The sequence below is a fragment of the Tursiops truncatus genome, chromosome 3 (assembly GCF_011762595.2).
Source record: "Tursiops truncatus isolate mTurTru1 chromosome 3, mTurTru1.mat.Y, whole genome shotgun sequence".
Lineage (NCBI taxonomy): Eukaryota > Metazoa > Chordata > Mammalia > Artiodactyla > Delphinidae > Tursiops > Tursiops truncatus.
In genome coordinates this window covers 100,871,558-100,891,851 of record NC_047036.1, presented here as the reverse complement: position 1 = coordinate 100,891,851, position 20,294 = coordinate 100,871,558, and the positions used below count along the sequence as shown (strand labels likewise).

Here is a 20,294-nt window from a genome sequence, read left to right as displayed (position 1 = left end):
ATATAAGGATAAACCATAACTTTTTTTCTTAATGGCCATTAATGGCAGAGGAAGGAAATGGTGAATAGGACATAAACAGAAGTTAGATTTCCGCAGATAAACCTGATGCAGTAGATACTTTACACAAGTACAAAACAAAACTAATTTTTAAAAAATCCCTATGAATACAAAATAAAATGAGACCGGGTAGCTAGTTGGTGTTATCAGAGATGCAGATCCCGCAGATGTGGAGGGCCGATCACGGGACTTGAGCGTCCTGGGATTTGGGTACGCAGAGCGGATCCTGGAACCAATCAATGGGCCACAGATAACGAGGGACAACTGTACTGAGATTTTCAGTGTGGGAGAAAGGAGACACAGTTGAAGACACAAGAAACTAAGAAAATAAATTCCTTCCTTGACCACAGAAAAGATCTAGAGACCTCCACAAATGCGGTCGTCCCTTGGAATCTGTGGGGGATGAGTTCCAGGAGCCCCAAACTCTGTGGATGTGCAAGTCCTTTACAAAAAAGGACACTGTACAGTAAATACAGTCCGCTCTCCATATCCGTGTGCTTGGCATCTGCCGATTCCATGAACTGTGAAAAGGTTTAGGTTGGTTGAATGGGTGTGAAACCCACAGATCCGGAAAGCCGACTATATATACCCCGTGCCCAGATCATGGTCTCTAACTCATTTCCCACTAAAGGTAACCAGACACAGCACCTAACTTGAAAAAGCCAAACTTGAAAATGACCAAAGACGGGACAAAAAGTATATAAGAATGACAAAGGCAGTGGACTGAACTACATAAAACATGCTAATATACATAAATTCATAACAGTGCTAATTTTTAAAAGAAAGCCTCTATGATCACTTTTAGTTTGTGATCTTTGGAGGCAACCAATCCATAATGTTGACAAATAAATAATAAGAGAAAGAATCAAGCATTTATCCTGCCTTTCCTATAAAAACTAAGCTTCAGAGTAACTAATTTATGAGGCAAAGTTCCTTCTTTATACATGTATTCAAGCCAATAAATGAAGAGAGAATGATAAAATTAGTATATCAATGCTAAGCAACCACTAATGAATTAATAGATTCCTTATTAATTAACATTAATTAATACTAATTAATTGATTAATATTGATAATATTAATAGGCAATGTTCTTTGAGGGCTGCTAGCATCACAAATCAAATCTGAAAATGACCAAGCCTCTACCTTTTTACCACGTAAGGAACAGAAAAATGTGTTAATATTTTTATATTACACATGACAAGGATGTAATGACAGGAATGTAATCAGCAAAATCCAGTGTGGGAAACTCTATGAGACAAATGTCACAGTTTATACAACAAAATAATTGTTAAAAAAAAAAAAGCAAGGGAGAGAGGTAGAAAAAGAACCTATAGATTAAAAAAGATATATTAAGCAATCACATTCTATAGACCTAGTTTCAATCCCAATTCAAACAAGCTGCATTAAAAAAAAAAGAACATGAATGGGAAAATTAAGGAAATGTAAAAATGGATTGATATTTACAATATTGATGAATTATGGCTTATTTTTAAATAATCTGATAGTGATTGTTTTTTAAAAGGGGAATCTTTATTTTTTACACATACACACTGAAAATATTCACTGACAGGTCTGAGGTTTCCTTCAAAATGAAATCTTGGGGAGGCTGTGCAAGGAGCAGTGGGAAAGAGTAGGAGACAAAACTGGCCATGAGTTTATCATTTTTAAAGCTGAGTAAAGGGCTTCCCTGGTGGCGCAGTGGTTAAGAATCCACCTGCCAATTCAGGGGACACGGGTTCGATCCCTGGTCCGGGAAGATCCCACATGCCTCGGAGCAACTAAGCCCATGAGCCACAACTACTGAGCCTGTGCTCTAGAGCCCACAACTACTGAGCCCACTCACCCCAGCTACTAAGCCCGCGCACCTAGAGCCCGTGCTCTGAAGCAAGAGAAGCCACCACAGTGAGAAGCCTGCGTACAGCAACAAAGAGTAGCCCCTGCTCGCCACAACTAGAGAAAGCCAGCGCATCAACGAAGACCCAATGCAGCCAAAAATAAATAAATTTTTAAAAATTTAAAAAAAAAAAAAAGCTGAGTAAAAAGGTCACTATTCCCTCCAGTGCTGGAGATGTTGAAATTTTCCATAATAAGTGATTACTTTTAAAAGGGAGGGTGAGCAAGACAACAATTGAAACTTAAAACAGAACAGACAAATACAAAGCAAAATAACAGGAAATTGCATTAAAAACCTGAATGAGTACCTGGAAAACTAGCATAAGAATACAAGGTATGAACCCAATGGTTTGCTTGTTTTGGAGAGATGCAGTGGGGGATGGAAGAGAATGGAGAAGGTGGGAAATATGTATCTCCATGCCCGCTATAATACATCCCAATCATTTATATAAACATACTAGTCTCTGTGATCTGGAAGGAAAAAAATATGTAGTAAATAGGGCTAGAAAACTAAACCTGAATTGAACTGACGAAAGTTGTAATAAGAATACAAGTTGGTTAAATGTAATCGTTGCTTCTGTAGTACTTCAAAGTCTCTGCAAAGAGTTTATCTTACATAGCACAAATATTTATCCTGGACTTTGGTTTACATTATTAATTCACGTTACAGAACTTAAAAAAGAAAAAGTAAACTTCAAGGCAGTCCCCACTTGAAATAATACGAATAAATCACGAACATAACTAGAGACACCATTCCTTGCACTTTGTAAGGATTCTCTCACTTCATCCTTAAACCATCCTATAAGGTAGTTACAGGCAGACCTCATTTTATTGCACTTCACTTTATTACACTTTGCAGATGTTGCATTTCTTACAAATTGAAGGTTTGTGGCAACCCTACGTGGAACAAGTCTATTAGCACCATTTTTCCAACAGCATTTGTTCACTTCATGTCTCTGTAACATTTTGGTAATTCTTGCAATATTTCCAACTTTTCCATTATTATTATGTTTGTTATGGTGATCTTGTGATTACTGATCTTTGATGTTACTATCGTAATTGTTTTGGGGCACCAGAAACTGTGTCCATATAAGACAGCAAATTTAATCAATAGACGTTGTGTGTGTTCTGACTGCTCCACAAACTGACCACTCACCATCTCTCTCCTTCTCCTTGGGCCTCCCTATTCCCTGAGACACAACAATATTGAAATTAGGCCAATTAATAACACTACATTGGCCTCTAAGTGTTCAAATGAAAGGAAGAGTCGCACATCTCTCACTTTAAATCAAAAACTAGAAATGATTAAGCTTAGTGAAGAAGGCATGCTGAAAGCCAAGATAAGCTAAAAGCTAGACCTCTTGCACCAAACAGTTAACCAAGTTGTGAATGGACAAGTTCCTCAAGGAAATTAAAAGCGCTACTGCAGTGAACACATGAATGGTAAAAAGTGAAACAGTCTTATTGCTGATGTGGAGAAAGATTTAGTGGTCTGGATAGAAGATCAAACCAGCCACAACCTTCTCTTAAGCCAAAGCCTAATCCAAACAAGTCCCTAACTCTCTTCAATTCTGTGAAGGCTGAGAGAGGTGAGGCAGCTGCAGAATAAAAGTCTGAAGCTGGCAGAGTTTGGTTCATGAGGTTTAAGGAAAGAAGCCATCTCCATAACATCAGAGTGCAAGGTGAAGCAGCAAGTGGTGACGTAGAAATCTGCAGCAAGTTATCCAGAAGATCTAGCTAAGATAATGAGTGAAGGTGGCTACGCTACACAACAGATTTTTCAATGTAGATGCAACAGCCTTTTCTTGGAAGATGTCATCTAGGACTTTTCATAGCTAGAGGAGTCAATGCCTGGCTTCAAAGGACAAGCTGACTCTCTTGTTAGGGGCTAATGCAGCTGGTGACTGAAGCTAAAGCCAGTGCTCATTCACCATTCCAAAAATCCTAGGGCCCTTAAGAATTATGCTAAATCTACTCTGCCTGTGCTCTCTAAATGGAATATCAAAGCCTAGATGACAGCACATCTGTTGACAACATGGCTTACTGAATATTTTAAGCCCACTGTTGAGACCTACTGCTCAGAAAAAAAAAATTCCTTTCAAAATATGACTAGTCATTGACACTGCACCTAGTCACCCAAAAGCTCTGATGAAGATGTACAACGAGATTCATATTGTTTTCATGCCTGCTAAGACAACATCTGTCCATAGCCTGTGCCATGGATTAAGGAGTAGTTTCAAAATTCAAGTCTTATTTCTTAAGAAATACATTTCAGAAGGCTATAGCTGCCACAGATAGTGATTCCTCTGATGGATCAAGGCAAAGTAAATTGAAAACCTTCTGAAACGGATTCACCATTCTACATGCCATTAAGGACATTCATGATTCATGGGAAGAGGTCAAAATATCAACATTACCAGATGTTTGGAAGAAGTTGATTCCAACCCTTCATGGATGACTTTGAGAGGTCCAAGACTTCAGTGGAGGAGTTCACTGCAGATGCGTTAGAAACAGCAAGAGAACTAGAACTAGAAGTGGAGCCTGAAGATGCAACTGAATTGCTGCAATCTCATGATGAAACGTCAATGGATGAGGAGTTGCTTCTTATGAGCAAAGAAAGTGGTTTCTTAAGATGGAATCTACTGGTGAAGATTGTTGAAATGACAACAACAGATTTAGAATATAACATAAACTGAGATGATAAAGCAGCAACAGGGTGTGAGAGGACTGACTCCAATTTTGAAAGAAGTTCTGTGGGTAAAATGCTATCAAACAGCATTGCATGCTGCAGAGAAACCACTTATGAAAGGAAGAGTCCATCAGTGCAGCAAATTTCACCGTTGTCTTATTTTAAGAAATAGACACAGCACCACAACCTTCGGCAACTATCACCCTGATCAGTCAGCAGACATCAACGTCAAGGCAAGACTCTCCGCCAGTATAAAGATTACAACTCACTGAAGGCTCTGATGATGGTTTGCATCTTTTAGCAATAAGGTTTTTTTTTGTTTGTTTGTTTGTTTTTTTGCGGTACATGGGCCTCTCACTGTTGTGGCCTCTCCCGTTGCGGAGCACAGGCTCCGGATGCGCAGGCCCAGCGGCCATGGCTCACGGGCCCAGCCGCTCCGCGGCACGTGGGATCTTCCCGGACTGGGACACGAACCCGCGTCCCCTGCATCGGCAGGCGGACTCTCAACCACTGTGCCACCAGGGAAGCCCCAATAAGGTATTTTTTAATTAAGCAATGTAAATGTTTTTTAGACATAATGAGACTGCTCACTTAATAGACTACAGTATAGTGTAAACATAACTTTTATAGCTCTGGGAAACCAAAAAATTTGTGTGACTCGCTTTATTGCAATAAGCAGTGGTCTGGAACTGAACTCGAAATATCTCTGAGGTATGTCTGTACTAGTATCCTCTTTTACAGATGAGGAAAATAAGACACAGGAAGATTAAGTAGCTTGCCCAAAGTCTGGCTTCAGGCTAAATGCTGCAGGCAAGATGAGGCAGACAGCATGAGTCCATCCACAGCCTGTGCTTTTCATTGTGAGGCTGTGTCAGCTTCTGTCATAAACTGGTATAATATTATAAATAGGATTTTGCCAAGTGGCAAAACTTTCCAAGGAAGCAACTGAAATAATCAAAATTTGATTTAATCTGTACAGGTTCATATCTAATAACATGCCTGTCTCATTTTTGAGAGACAGTGTACTACAACTTGGACTACTTAGTATCACATCAAAGCAGATGAAACTAAATACAATGTGGTATCCTGGATGAGATACTGGAACAGAAAAAGCACGTTAGTGGAAAAATTGGTGAAATCCAAAAAGTCTGGAGCTTAGTTAATAACAAGTTACCAATGCTGGTTTCCTTATTTTGACGTTACCATGGTAATGGATGATGGTAACAGCGGAACTGGGTGAGGGGGTATACGGAACAGTTGGTACTAATTTTGCAACTTTTCTGCAAATCTAAAATGATTTCAAAATCAAAAGTTTATTTTAAAAGAATAGATCAATTTCTAAGCACCGTATCTGCAAAATTCAATCCTCTTGTAAAATTTTTGATTTTCAAGTGAATGTAGCATTCTGTTTGTTAATGTTCAAGAATATTTTCAAACTGTATTTCTTGTCTTTAAGGGTAAGGAACATATCTTACACATGCTTGACTTAATCACTCAACACACGTTTAATGTTTGCCTATGCTGTGAGTTTACCACGTGTGAGGCACTGTGCCAGCTATGTCCTTGTCACACAAAGGCCTCCTGCATCATAGATGCTTATAAAGGGTGACTGGAAGATAATCGTTGTGGGCACTGTGGTCTTGCCATCCTTCTGAACTTCTCCCGCTGAGGTGTCTACAGGGTTAGGTGGCAGGAATGGACTGACCTCATTCCTAGCTCCAGGGATGCCCCCTAACTATTTTCACTCCGTCTGGTTAACTTATCCTTGCCACAGTGATTACACGAATCATGGTGAAGGCAGCCAATCAGCACACAGAATTCCTCTGGCAACTGCATTGGTTGAGGAACTAACTAGGGATAACGAGATATGAAGGAAGAAAAGTGCCCTTGCTCTGAAGAAACACCCTCTCTTCCTCTGGATTTTGTAGAATACGATTTTTTTTTTTAATCTGCAATATGTTACCATTTTGTCACCAGGTGGAAGCGACTCTGAGGATGAAAGTAAACAGAGAGTGGAAGTGGCCAGGCCCCCTTGATCTTACGTGTCATTCTCACAAATATAAAATGGCAATAATAATATTTCCCACAGACCACTGTTAATTCCAAGGCAACATGAGCACTACGGTTATGTTAAAAACAACAAAAACAACTAAGAATTGGGATGATATTAAGGTTTTGCTAACCTTGTGGTAGTATTTACATTTTGGTTATGTTTCTTTAAAAGGTCTTTGCCTGTCAGATATTCACAGTAAAATATTTACAGGTGAAATTTTATTTTGGATTTGCTTTAAAATACTCCAGAATTTTTTTTTTTTAATGGAAGAATGAAGGGTGGTGAACGAAATAAGTACTGTAAAATATTGAAGGTGAGTAATGGGTAAATGGTGGTTCATTATATTGTTCTATTTGTGTATTTTAATCCAGAAAATATTAAACTGATAATTATCCCTGCATATATCTCAATATTATGATCATGTATATATGGAGCTGCCTTATCTATTGAAAAGCATGATATAAAGTAAATCAGTGAAAGAGTCCAGATCTCAAGAAAAAGATGTATTTATATAAACACAACACACTCAGTCACACACATACAGTTAAAATGGACTTGAAGGGCTTCCGTGGTGGTGCAGTGGTTGAGAGTCCGCCTGCCGATGGAGGGGACACGGGTTCGTGCCCCGGTCCGGAAGGTCCCACATGCCGCGGAGCGGCTGGGCCCGTGAGCCATGGCCGCTGAGCCTGCGCGTCCGGAGCCTGTGCTCCACAACGGAAGAGGCCACAGCAGTGAGAGGCCCGCGTACCGCAAAAAAAAAAAAAAAACCAAAAAAACAATGGACTTGAAAATCTATCTAATTGAATGCCTCGATATTTACAGCTATGGAAAATGAAATCTAATACCTTCACACTTTTATGGTGTTACATGAATGGTAATTCTAGTTTTCTTTTGTTTTTACCAACCATGTTATCTGAAAATGGAAAATATAAATACTAACCTATACTGGCACCCAGGACCTGCTTCCTTTCATATCCAGTGGACTGTTCTCCATCCTCACCTGACAAGGCCAGTGAGCCATATCTAGCATTTTCCTTCTTATAAAGCACATACTGTTCTTTCTCTTCCTGCCTCACACCCCTCACCCAGACCTCTCTATGTATCCTGAACTCCAAAATGAAATAGCCTCATCTGCCACAAAAAACTCAGCAGGCCCCCAAATGAAACTGCCCACATGTCAGTTCTTTTTTTGGTCACTGGCACCCAGTACTCGCGGGAGTCACCCTGCTGCCTCACATCTGGTCACCAGACCCTGGAGGTTCCTGTAAGTCCTCCCCTTTCCTTTCCCAGTTGCCTTAGTTCAGCTCTCATCCTCTCCTTTCTGGTCATTTTGCATCTCCTACGTGATTAATGCTCCAGGGTCATCTTTCTAAATGCAAAGCTAATCATGTTACTTCCTTCCTTAAAACTCCAGCCACTTCCCACTGTCTGAAGCTGAAGTCCACACCCCTTTATAGCTCTCAAGGCTAGCCATCTGGTCTCTCCACACCTCTCTCTGTCGGGAATCACTGCACAACCCCAGTCCAACTCACTGAGCTGCTTCACGCCTCAGGATCACTGTGCTTCTGACTTTCTTCTCCTATTAGAAGACTCATTCATTATTTATTCAGCACGCATGTAGTGAATTTTCACTATGTGATAAGCCCTGTACAAGGATACAGATATCCTTGTATCTCCAAGGATACAAGGAGAGTGACACTGTCCTAGCCTCAAGGAGCTTACAGCCTAGCAGGGAAACAGATATCAAACAAATACACTATGGGGGATAGGGGTAGGGTGGGAAGGGTTCACCTGCATTTTGTTACAATATCCTTTCCTGCTTCTTTGTAAACTAAAATGATTTAGAAGTGGCCCTTTTTTTGTTTGGTGTGGTTTGTTTTTTGGTGAATCTGGGAGTTTAACATGCCTTCTTCCTGAGATGAAATTTTGCCCTGCACTTCCTCTTTCTGTAATTCACAATCCCAGCAAAATTCTCATCAGATTTCAAATGTCAGCATTCCTGAGCACCCCTCCTCCCCCCCACCCCCACCCAGAGCACACCACCCTAAGGCAGGGCTGAACCGCCCTGTTCCTCCTCAGGACTCCAGCTGACAACAGAGCACTCTAACCCTTCCCCACCTGACCCCTGCTGCACGGGCTGAGAGTCCCTAAGGACAGCAACAACATCCTTCCACCTTTCAATTCCCCACCTAACACAGTGCAGGCCCACGGTAAATGTTTAAATGTTCAAAGGGCAAACATTCACTCTTTAAAGGTAAATTACTTCATACATAAAGCATAACTTCGTACAAGCTTTTTGAATAACAATTGAGCAATACTGATAAAAACTTAGAAGGCCCAGAAATACCACTTCTAGTTAATGTTCTACAGAAATCCTAGTAGTAGGCATAAAAAGCATGTACAGGGATATCTTATTTCAACATTTGGCATAGTTGCCAAAAACTAGAAGCAAATGTCAATGGCCACCAACAGAGATCTGTGTAAACAAATTACGGTGCATTCCTTCTGCAGAAGATCCCTTCGCTACCAGTAAGAAGGAGACAGACCTATCCGTATTGGCACAGAAAGATATACATAAGCTGTACAATGACAGTTATAGTGAAATCCTGCTATTTATTCTAAAAAAGAAACAAACATGGTTTCATAGCATAGGGGGGGAAAGTCTCTAAGAAAGCATCCCTATGCGTTATCCCTAAGGGCATGGGACAAGAAGGAGGAAAAATCATCCTGTACTTTAAATTTCCTGTCACTGAATTTGTTAGAATGCAGTTTAATATTTCCTAAATTTGGAACACAATCACTAAAGTAAAAAGGTACTTTTTTACACTAAAGTATACATTATTTTACCAGTTTCTTATTTAGGGAACTGAGAAGATATTTTTAAATTCTGGGTTTTTCTAAAAAGATGAAATATTATTCGATGCTACCTTCCCAGCACCCGGAATACAGACACATAGCAGGCACTCAGTTAATGTTTGCTGAATGAATAAACTGCTGTACAATTCCAAAACTGCTGGCCAAGGGTAGAAAGTATCTGCTTCACAAACTCACAAAGGAAAAAAATCACTCGCAGAAGTATCTTAACAAATGGTTACCAACCTACATAAATTAGGATTTTTTTTTAAGTAAATTTTCAAAAAGCACACAAACTCTCCTCACATAAGCAATCTTCTACCTACCAAGTTTACCAAGAAAAAGGCTCCTTCCAAATCAGTTTAATTCAAAACCTGGAGTGTGGCATATGGCTGGCCATAACACAAGTAATAGAAAGAAACAGGAAAACTTGGGTTAAAACACAGGCACTCTAATAGAAAAAACCAACCATTCTGATCCACCGAAGTGCTTATTTGGGGAGGTAATTAACTTTTTGCTTGGATTACTGAGACCAAGGCCCCTGACAAGCAGCCTGTTTATCTCCAGGTGCTAAAAGAATGCCCTAAAGATGGAAAGCCCTCCATGACTGTTGATGCTGATGGGAGAGGTGAGACACCTGAAAGAAGGAAAGACCACCAAGGTTTTAGGCTTAAGGAAAAAGACTTGAATAGGTTCAAATTTAAGTTCATTCCTCCACCCCCTTTTTTTGAAGATACAGTATATTTAATCAATTTCATAACTCATTTATTTATCTAAATAACAGCCAGGGAGCTCAGCTCTTCCTTGGTTGAAGTCCCCCCCTCCCCCCAAGGGAAGGCACTTTGAGAACTTGTTTTGTGATACGTGGACCCAGTAGTCTACTTAATTCTAGAAACCCACATACTCCTTGGATTTTTTTTTTTCCATCACTACTCTTAATTCTAAAAATTCCTTTGAGAGTGATTTAATCCTCGCTATGAAAACACAAGGTTCCAAATAAGTTGTCACCAAAACCCAAGAATCTTTAGAGAAAAGATTAAAATACTTCTCTGCCAAACTAATGTAACTGGAGTTTAGCAAGTGGGTGAATTAAATAACAAGTGAATAAGTGAATAAAATAACAATCCTTTAGAGTGCCCTGTGCAATTTTCCCCAAAGCCTACCTGTTCTTTAAATGGAAATAAAATTTTCCAAAGTCTATCCCAGGCTGAGGCATTTCTCCCTCTAGCAATGACTGCCTAGATGAAGATGTCTAAGTTCGCTGGGAAATCAACTACCTACAGTTCATTTACTAAACTTATTACCCAAAGGTTCCAGGCCCTGGTCTCTGCCCTCCCTGCCACTCCTCCACTCTTGAAAGCAGGGATCCTGTTTCTCATTCTTCAGAGACCACAGTCCTAGGTATGGAACAGGTGCTCAGTGAGTACCTGATTTTTGCCATTTCATGGCACTGCATAACGAGAAAAAACAACAAAACTTGGGGAATCATCTAAAAGCAACACATGTGTTTGCTTTGGCTAATAAATTCTACAAATGATGATTTTTTTTAATTAGCGTATTTTCCATCTGAATGAATACCTACGTAACTTGGAAACCAACATCAACCCGCCCGCAAAGACACTTCTGTCTGGACAGAGGAGCAGCTGTGCCAGAAACGAACGCAGCCCATCCCGAGCTCCAGAGGGCTGGCGGCGGGGAGAATGGCGAGCGCCGCGTCCGAGGATACGACTCCCGGCGCTCCTAGCCAGAGGCCGGGAGCCGGGCAGGGAGGGGGAAGGGACCAAACCGGGGCACCCCGAGCGCCCGCCGCCGCCGCCGCGCCAGGGAGGGGGCTCCTGTTTCCTTGACACCCGCGCCGGGGCGCAGCCTTCCCAGTGGGCCCGGGGAGGGAGGGAAAGGGAGGGGAGCGAAGGGACCCCACCCCTCAACCCCGCGCAGGGGCGGCGGCTGCCGGAGGAACCTTCCGGACTCAGCAGCCGCAGGCCTGGCTCGCGGAGCACTGTCCCGCCGCGGCCGGCGCCTACCGTGTATCCCCGCTCCAGGTCACTCTCCTCGTAGCGAAAGGACGGGATGTAGACCTCCATGGTCGCGCCAGCCGGCCAAGCGGAGGGCGAGCGCGGGGCGGGCTCACGGCCGCGGCCGCCGCCCCGCCCCCGGCCCAGCCGCCCCACCTCCCTTCCCGGAGCCCGCGGGACCCAGAGAGTGCGCGGAGCGGGCCAGGGGCGGGAGCCCGAGGGCCGGCAGCCGAGGGCGTGGGGACTCTGTAGCCCGCCGCTCTCTGGGCGGGCCGGGGGCCGGGAGCCGAGGGCGTGTGGCTCTGGGCTCCTGGGTTTCAGGCCCAAAGGGCGGCAGAGATCAGCTGGGCCCGGAGGAGGCGGGGCCTGGAAACCTGTGAGTCTGCAGAAAAGGGGTGTGCGCGCCACCGCGCCGGGGACAGGGCCGCACCCCGACGCTCCCTGCCCTTGAGGTTCGAGCGTGCGCTGGGCTTGCAATTTGCAAGACACCACCCTTAACAGATCGTCAGACAGCAAGGAGTAGAAAAGCATGGAGCCTCTTCATTTTGCTTTTTGTTGGTTGAATTTTCGCCTTAACACTCGGCTGGCACGAACAGCAGCGAACCCTGCACTACTTCTACCAAGACTTAACTGTTTCCCTTCGATTCCAGGGTGAGCGTCTCCTTCTGAGTTAGCCATCGAACTTGGGAATGATGCTATAATACAGAGCCCTAAAGTCGGTTGCTCACTAAGACACACATTCCGATGCTCCAGTTCTAAAATCCTGCCTGTATAGGGCTTTTTAACTATAAGAGAAAAATAGAAGACGTGAGGGGGGGACGGGGGAAAGAAAGAAAGAAGAAAGAAAGGTGAGGGCTGGAATCTGCCCCTCAGGCCAGAACATAATAACCTGAAAATACCTAAAAGATGAAGTGTTCCAATGAGGAAATTTGGTTATCAGATTACATTTGCAAACTCCGAGTTTCTTCCTTAGGTTAGAGCACAGGGCAGAATAGAAACTTGAAGGTGACTTGTATAGCAAGTTTCTTGGGCTGCAAGTGAACAGCTGTGACTACGTCAGTTTGCCCTTGAGGCCAGGGGGCATTTCAACTTGAAACTCTGAAGTTTATGATGAGACCTTAGTCATGCAAAAGAGGAATAATCAGGCCCTTTGCTTTAAGAACTTGCCTGATGTGGACCCGGCAAAGCCCTCTACAGTAGCCTCAAGTGAAGACCCCACCTTCTCACCACACATTTGCAGCTCCAGGGTGTGTCCGCCTGTCAGAATGCCATGCCTCAGAATAGGCTGTGCCCTATAACCAGACTAGGCTTTCTCTTTTCTTCCACTGGCCAGCACCTCCAGATGTAACCAAACAGCTCTGTGGGCTCCATGCTGTCTCAGTTCCGAGCCTGGCTTGTAAGTTCCCTTAAACCTCTGGTGACTATCACACGGTATTGTGCCATGTATTTATCTGCCTCAGCCCTAGATTCTACAGAAAGTACTTTAAAAAAATTATTTTTTATCCTCTTCTTGGCATATTGCCAGGCACATTTTTTGTTAAAGCTTTATATAAGCATTTAAATACTCATCTTTACAAAACCAGCAGGTACCATGCCAGATGTTATTACATTCCATGTCTCATTTAAGCTTCAAAACAACCCCATGAGGAAGTGTTATGTACAGTAGGGCTTTCAGGGACTAAGAAGTAGTGTTCCTGTGGCAGAAGACCCCCCCAAACAATTTCAGGATTGGTGGAAACAGGTTATTAAGGGCTCAGTGTGTAATGTAAACCAGGATTATGTAATCATAAAATCCTTGGGCTACAGATTGCTGATCAAGCTTTTAATATGCTTTTTATACGATCCTTCCACAACAGCCTGCTAGTAGCCTGCCATATATATCTTTGTCTGGCTTGGCTCACCTATTTACCCATTGGACTTAAAAGTCAGAAATGTATGGGTCCAAGAAGATGTGACAGGTGGTCCAAATGAATCCATTTTTTTTTCTTCCTTTTTTGCTGTCTTCTAATAGCTGAGTAATTTTGCCTGGCTGAAAATATATACAAGCTCTCAAAATGTGGGTGTGTTCTTGAGGGTCTATCAGCGCAGCTATAATTGTTATAATTTGTTATTTCATATGGCATAATTAAAGCTCAGAGGATAAATAGCTATGAAATTACTAGCTAATAATTAGAAGAGCTAAATTTCTAATCAAGTTCTGTGGGTAACCACTCTAAAGGGAAGAAGAGAATAGCACTAAAGTAAGAGAACATGGCAAATGTATTATTGTGATGTTCTTACATATCTTTTAGTATGGCTCTATAATCTGTGACAGGTGAACTAAATATCTTCTCAGAACATTAATAAAAATACATGGCAAGTACACATGTAAGAAGTTGAACAGTTAGTATCTGTTAATAAAGGCCAGAAAATTACATAAGAAAAATAACAAAATTCTGCTGGAATCTGGGTATGAAATCCCTACACTAAAAATACCACATTTACCTAGTATTGGGCAGAAGTATATTTCAGCAAACTTAATGATAAACTGCTTTAAATACCAACTTATATTAGAAGTCTTGACCAAAATCTATCTAGAATATATTACATATTCAACATTCAGTTATAAGACTAACATATCATGACCAAACAAGATTTATCCCAGTAATATAAAGATAGTTAAACATTAGGAAATCTGTTGCCGTATTTCTCAACATTGTCAGATTAGAAAAGAACCAAAATAAATGAGTATGAAAATAAATTTTGACTAATACTAAACTTTCTGTGGGTTATTTGTATGGAAATATGTTAATATAAATGTTTCAGACCTTACATGAAATTTCTAAAAATCTTATATGTTCTGGTATAATGTTGTAAGTCATAATTCTAGTTATTACTTTAAAATGTATATCTCAGAAATAACTACATTTCATTGTCAATTGCGTTACTATGAACTTTCATCAAATCTTTAACCGTGTTAATTTTTAAGTCTTTTGTCATTTACAGACAGTTCTGGGTGTACTCTGATGCTTTTGCAAAAATGTTCCTATAAAAGGGTTTCATCTTCAAGGAATTCATAGAAAAGACTCTGACAAATACAGGTTTCTGGTAACTGACTATACTGCTGAACTGAATGAATAAGCATTTTCAGAACTCTAATGGAAAACTGATGAATTCATAAAAGTGCTAACAAAAGATCAAGATGAAAAAAAAAATTAATTACATGGGACTGAGTGAACTGATGAGGATGATTATAATTTTTGTGACTTTCTGTTTGAATAAAAAATAATAATAAAAATTTTTTTAAAATGAAAATAAAATTTGAAACAACATTAATAAATCAGTACACCTCTTCCTAATAATTCTTAACAGGCTGGAAATAACAAGAACCATCTTTAACTTGATAAAGGTTACCACAACCCTACAGCAAATATCCTATTCAACATCATATAAGGAAGCATAAGAATAGTGTCAATAACTTTATCACAAGTATTGTTTGACATTCTGCTGGAGGCCCTAGCCAATGCAATAAGACAAGTAAAATAAATAAGAGGTATAGATATTGGATAGGAAGCTATAAAACTAAGGTTACTTGTAGATGAAATGACCTACATAGAACAGAATCAACTAACAACTTATTAGAACTAATAAAAGAGTTTCATAAGGTGCCAGATATTAAATCATCATATACAAATCAATAGATTTCATATTCAATAGCTTGCTTACACAACAACATTAACCAATTAGAAAATAACAGGGAAAACCAAAAGACTTCATTAACGACGCATTAAAAACTTATAAAATTTCTAAAGATAAACTTAACAAATGTGCAAGACCCATATGAAGAAAACTAAAAAAACATTAAAGGACACAAAAGAAAATCTGAAAATAGTTTTATCATGTTTCTGAATGGGAAGGATCAATATTTTTTGATTTTCTTGGGTAAGTTTTCACCAAAACAAGTTATAAAGTTAATACAATCAAATGCCCAACCAGCTAAGAAACGTGACAAGATTGTCTGAAAAATGAATAGCCAGGGCAGGTTTGAACAAAAAAAAAAAAAAAAGAGAGAGGATAAGTTAATCTACAGGATGTTAAAACATACTATAAAGCCATAGTATTTAAACCAGTATAATCCTGGAGCAAAATTAGACAAATGATGAAGGGAACCAAATAGCTCAGAAATAAATCCCTTAATAGATGGGAACATAATATGAAACAACAATGGTATTTCAAAGCTGTGAGGGTAAAAAAATAAGCTATTCAATAAATAGCTGAATGTTTAAATAGTTTTAATCAGTATTTAAATAGTAAAGTTTTAATTAATGTTAAAAATAGTATAAATAAGTGGTGTAATGAATAGTTTATGGGTAACTGGCTCGCCATCTGAAAGAAAAGTAAAATTCATTTTTAAAGTGAATTCCACGTATAGTAAAAAGCTCTAGGAAGAAACAGAGCTACAAAACCTTAAAGCAGACAAAGTCTTATTACAAAAAACAAATGTCAAAGACATTAGGGGAAAGATTATACTATATTAGAGTAGATAAAGATTTAAAATTAATGTAAACCAAAGACCGTAAAGTTTAAAAAACATTCAATAAACTGAAAAAATAAATGCAACACATATGACAAAGCATTAATGTATATTTTATATGTAAAGAATACATAATTTTCTTAATGGCACAATCAAAAATGGACACAGTGTGAACACGCAATTCCCAAGAGCATGCAAGTGGACAAAAAAAAAAAAAAGAAAAAAAATCTGTATGAGTTATCTATTATCAAGTAAAAAATTACCCCCAAATTTTAGCTGCTTAAAGCAATATGTACTTATTATATAGTTTCTGTTGGTCAGGAATCTGGGAGCAGTTTAAGTTGCAGACGAGATGTACACCAAGGCTACAACTTAAGACTCTACTGGACTGCAGGATCCACTCACAAAGTGGTTCACTCACATGCCTGGTAAGTTAATGTTGATTGTTGGCAGGAAGCTTCAGTTCCTGGCCACTTGGACCTCTCCATAGAGACATCGAGGCTTCCTCCAAAGCAAAAATATCCAAAAAAGCTCAGGGCAGAAAGTACACCTACCCTAAGAATTCACACTCCATCATTTCTGCAATATCCTGCTGGTTACAAAGGTTAGCCTATTTAGTGTGAAAGCCACTATACAATGGTTTGAGTCTCAGGAGGCAAGAATTAATCGGGACTATTGTGGAGGGTAGCTAACACATAACCATGAGCAGAGAAACAAATTCTACCATATTATGGGTAAAAATATTTTGGTGTACCTACACTATGAATATTATGTTGCACTTAAAAAAAAAACTAATGTTAGGATTTATGGGTTAAGATAACAAATTGAACATACATAATTTCACTCCATCTAGCCCCAGTAAAACTGCAACAAGGAATTTCTCTCTCTCTTTTTTTTTTTGACGCATAAAGATAGGAAAAGCAGGAGAAGAGAGAATAGCAAAAAGATTTTTATAAGCTAGAAAGCAGATAGATGAGAAGTAACTTTCAGCAAACAAGTAAAAGCCAAATTAAAGCCAGCAGTGGGAAAGCTAAAAATCAACCTGATTTACACAGGACAATACCCAAAAAGATCAGCGAGAGGAACAGAAGATACATCTAGAATAGGAGGTAGTTGGCTAAAAGAAGGAAGATTGAATGAAGGCTGAGAATTGGGAAAAATCCCTTAATCCCCTCTTCCATCTTTGCACAGTTCCAGAGGATATTTCCTCAAGAGAGAGTAAAAAAGAGAGTCTTTGCATCAGAAGTTGACTTGCCCAGCTGAGGGCATGGAAACTCTTATCAAAAAATAGTTGGGGTCTGGGAGTAAATGATCATATACATATTGAATGCTGAATGCTGAAACCTTATAGAGGCTGGCGGCTACACCTTTACCTTCCAGGCAAGAAACATGAAGATATTCTCTGGGAAATCTGACAAGCCCAAGAGAAAAAAAGCTAGAAATACCAACATTGGAAATTCCCTACAAACAGCCCAATGAGATTACTCTTCAGTGATGTTCAAATTTGATAGGCCTTGGGTGTGGCCAAGATGGTGGAGCAGGAAGACCCTGAGCTCAGCTCCTCCCACAGGCACACCAAAACTTCAACTATTTACACAGAAACTATTGATGAGAATGACCTGAAGACTAGCAGAAAAGATTTTCCACAGCTAAAGATATAAAGAACGAACCACAACAAGACCTGGTAGGAGGGGTAGAGATCAGTATAGTCAAGACCCACATTCCTGGTGTAGGCAACAACACAAACAAAAGGATAATCACAACTGAAGAGGTTCTCCCCAAGGAGTGAGGGGTTCAAACTCCACATGGGGCTCCCCAGCCCAGAGTTCCTGCAACTGAGAAGACAGGCCCCCAGAACATGTGGCTGTGAAGGCCAATGGGGCTTGTGTACAGGAGAGCCAGAGGGCTGTGGGAAACAGAGACCCTGCTTAAAGGGCACATGCAAAATCTCACATACTCCAAGTCCCAGTACAGGGGCAGTAATCTGAAAGGAGCCTTAGTTAGACACACCTGCTGATCTTGGAAGGCCTGCTGGAGAGGTAGGAGGCAATTGATACTCTCCCTGAGAACACAGACACTGGCAGTATCCATTTTGGGGAGCTCATTCTTCCACAAGGAGACTGATGCTGGCAAGCACCATTTTGGAGTCCTCCCTCTAGCCTATCAGCACCAGGGCCTTATGCACCCAGAAGCAGGTCAACACCAGCCCTAAGCAGTCAGCCCCACTGGGACCCAGCCCTACCCATCAGCAGGCTGACAGCCTCCATATGAGGCAGGACCTGATAGCCAACTAAGTTGGGGGCCAGCCCCACCTAGTAGTGAGCCCACCACAAGAGAAATGCCCACACAGCCCACGTAGGGGGCACCTCTAGAGTGTACAGCTCAAGTGACCAAAAAGGAGTATACTCCTGAGCCCCATAGGATGTCTCCCACATAAGGCCACTTCTTCAAGATTGGAAAATGTAATCAGTTTGCCTAATACATAGAAATAAAAGCAATGAATGAGACAAAATGAGGCAACAGAGGAATATGTTCCAAACGAAGCAACAAGATGAAACCCCAGAAGAACTAAGCCAAATGGAGATAAGCAATCTATCCAATAAAGATGGGGGTGGGGGGGGGTGGGAGGGAGGGGATATATGTATACACATAGCTGATTCACTTCCTTGTACAGCAGAAACTAAAGCAACATTGTAAAGCAACTATACCCCAATTGAAAAAAAAAAAGAGTTCAATGTGATGATCATAAAGATGCTCAATGAACTCAGGAGAAAAATAGATGAACACACTGAGAATGTTAACAAAGAATTAGAACATATAAAGAAGAACCAAACAGAGCAGAAGAATATAATAACTGAAATTAAAAATACAACAGAAGGAAACTGACAGTAGATTAGATGATATAGAGGAATGGACTGGCAACCTGGAAGACAGAGTAGTGGAAATCACCCAAGATTTATTTTTTTAAGCCAAGAAAAAGGATTTAAAAAAGTAAAGATATGGGCTTTCTTGGTGGCGCAGTGGTTGAGAGTCTGCTTGCCGATGCAGGGGACATGGGTTCGTGCCCCGGTCCGAGAAGATCCCACATGCCGCGGAGTGGCTGGGCCTGTGAACCATGGCCACCGAGCCTGAGGGTCCGGAGCCTGTGCTCCGCAACGGGAGAGGCCACAACAGTGAGAGGCCTGCGTACCGCAAAAAATAAATAAATAAATAAATAAATAAAAATAAAAAAGTAAAGATAGTTTAAGAGAAGTCTTAGAAAACATCAAGAATACCAACATTCACATTATAGGGGTCCCAGAAAGAGAAGAGAGAGAGAAAAGGGCAGAAATTTATTTAAAGAAATAATAGCTGAAAAATTCCCTAACCTGGGAAAGGAAACAGACATCCAAGTCCAAGAAACACAGAGTCTAAAACAAGATGAACCCAAACAGAACAACACCAACACACATTGTAATTAAAATGGCAAGATTAAAGATAAAGACAGAATCTTAGAAGCAGCAAGGGAAAAGCCACTAGTTATATACAAGGGAACTCCCATAAGACTGTCACCTGACTTTTCAGCAGAAACTCTCCAGGCCAGAAGGGAATGGCATGATGTATTTGAAGTGGTGAGAGGAAAAAACCTACAACAAAGAATACTCTACCCAGCAAGGCTAACATTCAGATTTGAAAAAGAGATAAACAGTTTTACAGGCAGGCAAAAGTTAAAAGAGTTCAGCACCACCAAACCAGCTTTACAGGAAATGATAAAGGGACTTCTCTAAGCAGAAAAGAAACACAACACGAAATATGAAAATTACAAAAGGAAAATCTCGTTGGCAAAGGCAAACATATAGTACAGTAAAGGTAAGATTATAAAGCTAGTAGGAAGTTTAAGACAAAAGTAGTAGAATCATCTATATCCATAATAAGTAATTAAGGAATACACAACACAAAAAGATGACAAAGACATTATTTGTGGTGGGGAGGGTAAAGATATAGGGTTGGTAGAATGTGTTGGAACTTAAGAGATCATCAACTTAAAATAATTATATATATGCTTATATATAAACCTCCTGGTAACCACAAACCAAAAATGTATAATAGATAACACACACAAAAAGAGAAAGAAATCAAAACAAAACATGAAACACAGTCATCAAATCACAAAGGAAGAGAGTCAAAGAAGAAGAAAGGAACAAAAAACTACAAAAAGCAACCAGAAAACAATTAACAA

At 40.4% G+C, this 20,294-nt stretch overlaps 1 protein-coding gene across 3 annotated transcripts in view; it reads right to left on the bottom strand.

Annotated features, from left to right (window-relative positions):
• SNX24 (sorting nexin 24) overlaps positions 1 to 11,886 on the bottom strand; it is a 162,662-nt gene extending 150,776 nt beyond the window's left edge. The window contains exon 1 of one of the 3 annotated variants that reach the window (XM_073802447.1): positions 11,572 to 11,886. In XM_073802447.1, coding sequence (XP_073658548.1) covers positions 11,572 to 11,631 — 60 coding nt within the window. In that variant the 5' untranslated portion in view covers positions 11,632 to 11,886. The remainder of the gene's footprint in view (positions 1 to 11,571) is intronic. The other 2 variants (XM_073802448.1, XM_019940899.3) reach the window with 2 other exon arrangements.
• Positions 11,887 to 20,294: the final 8,408 nt, after the last annotated feature.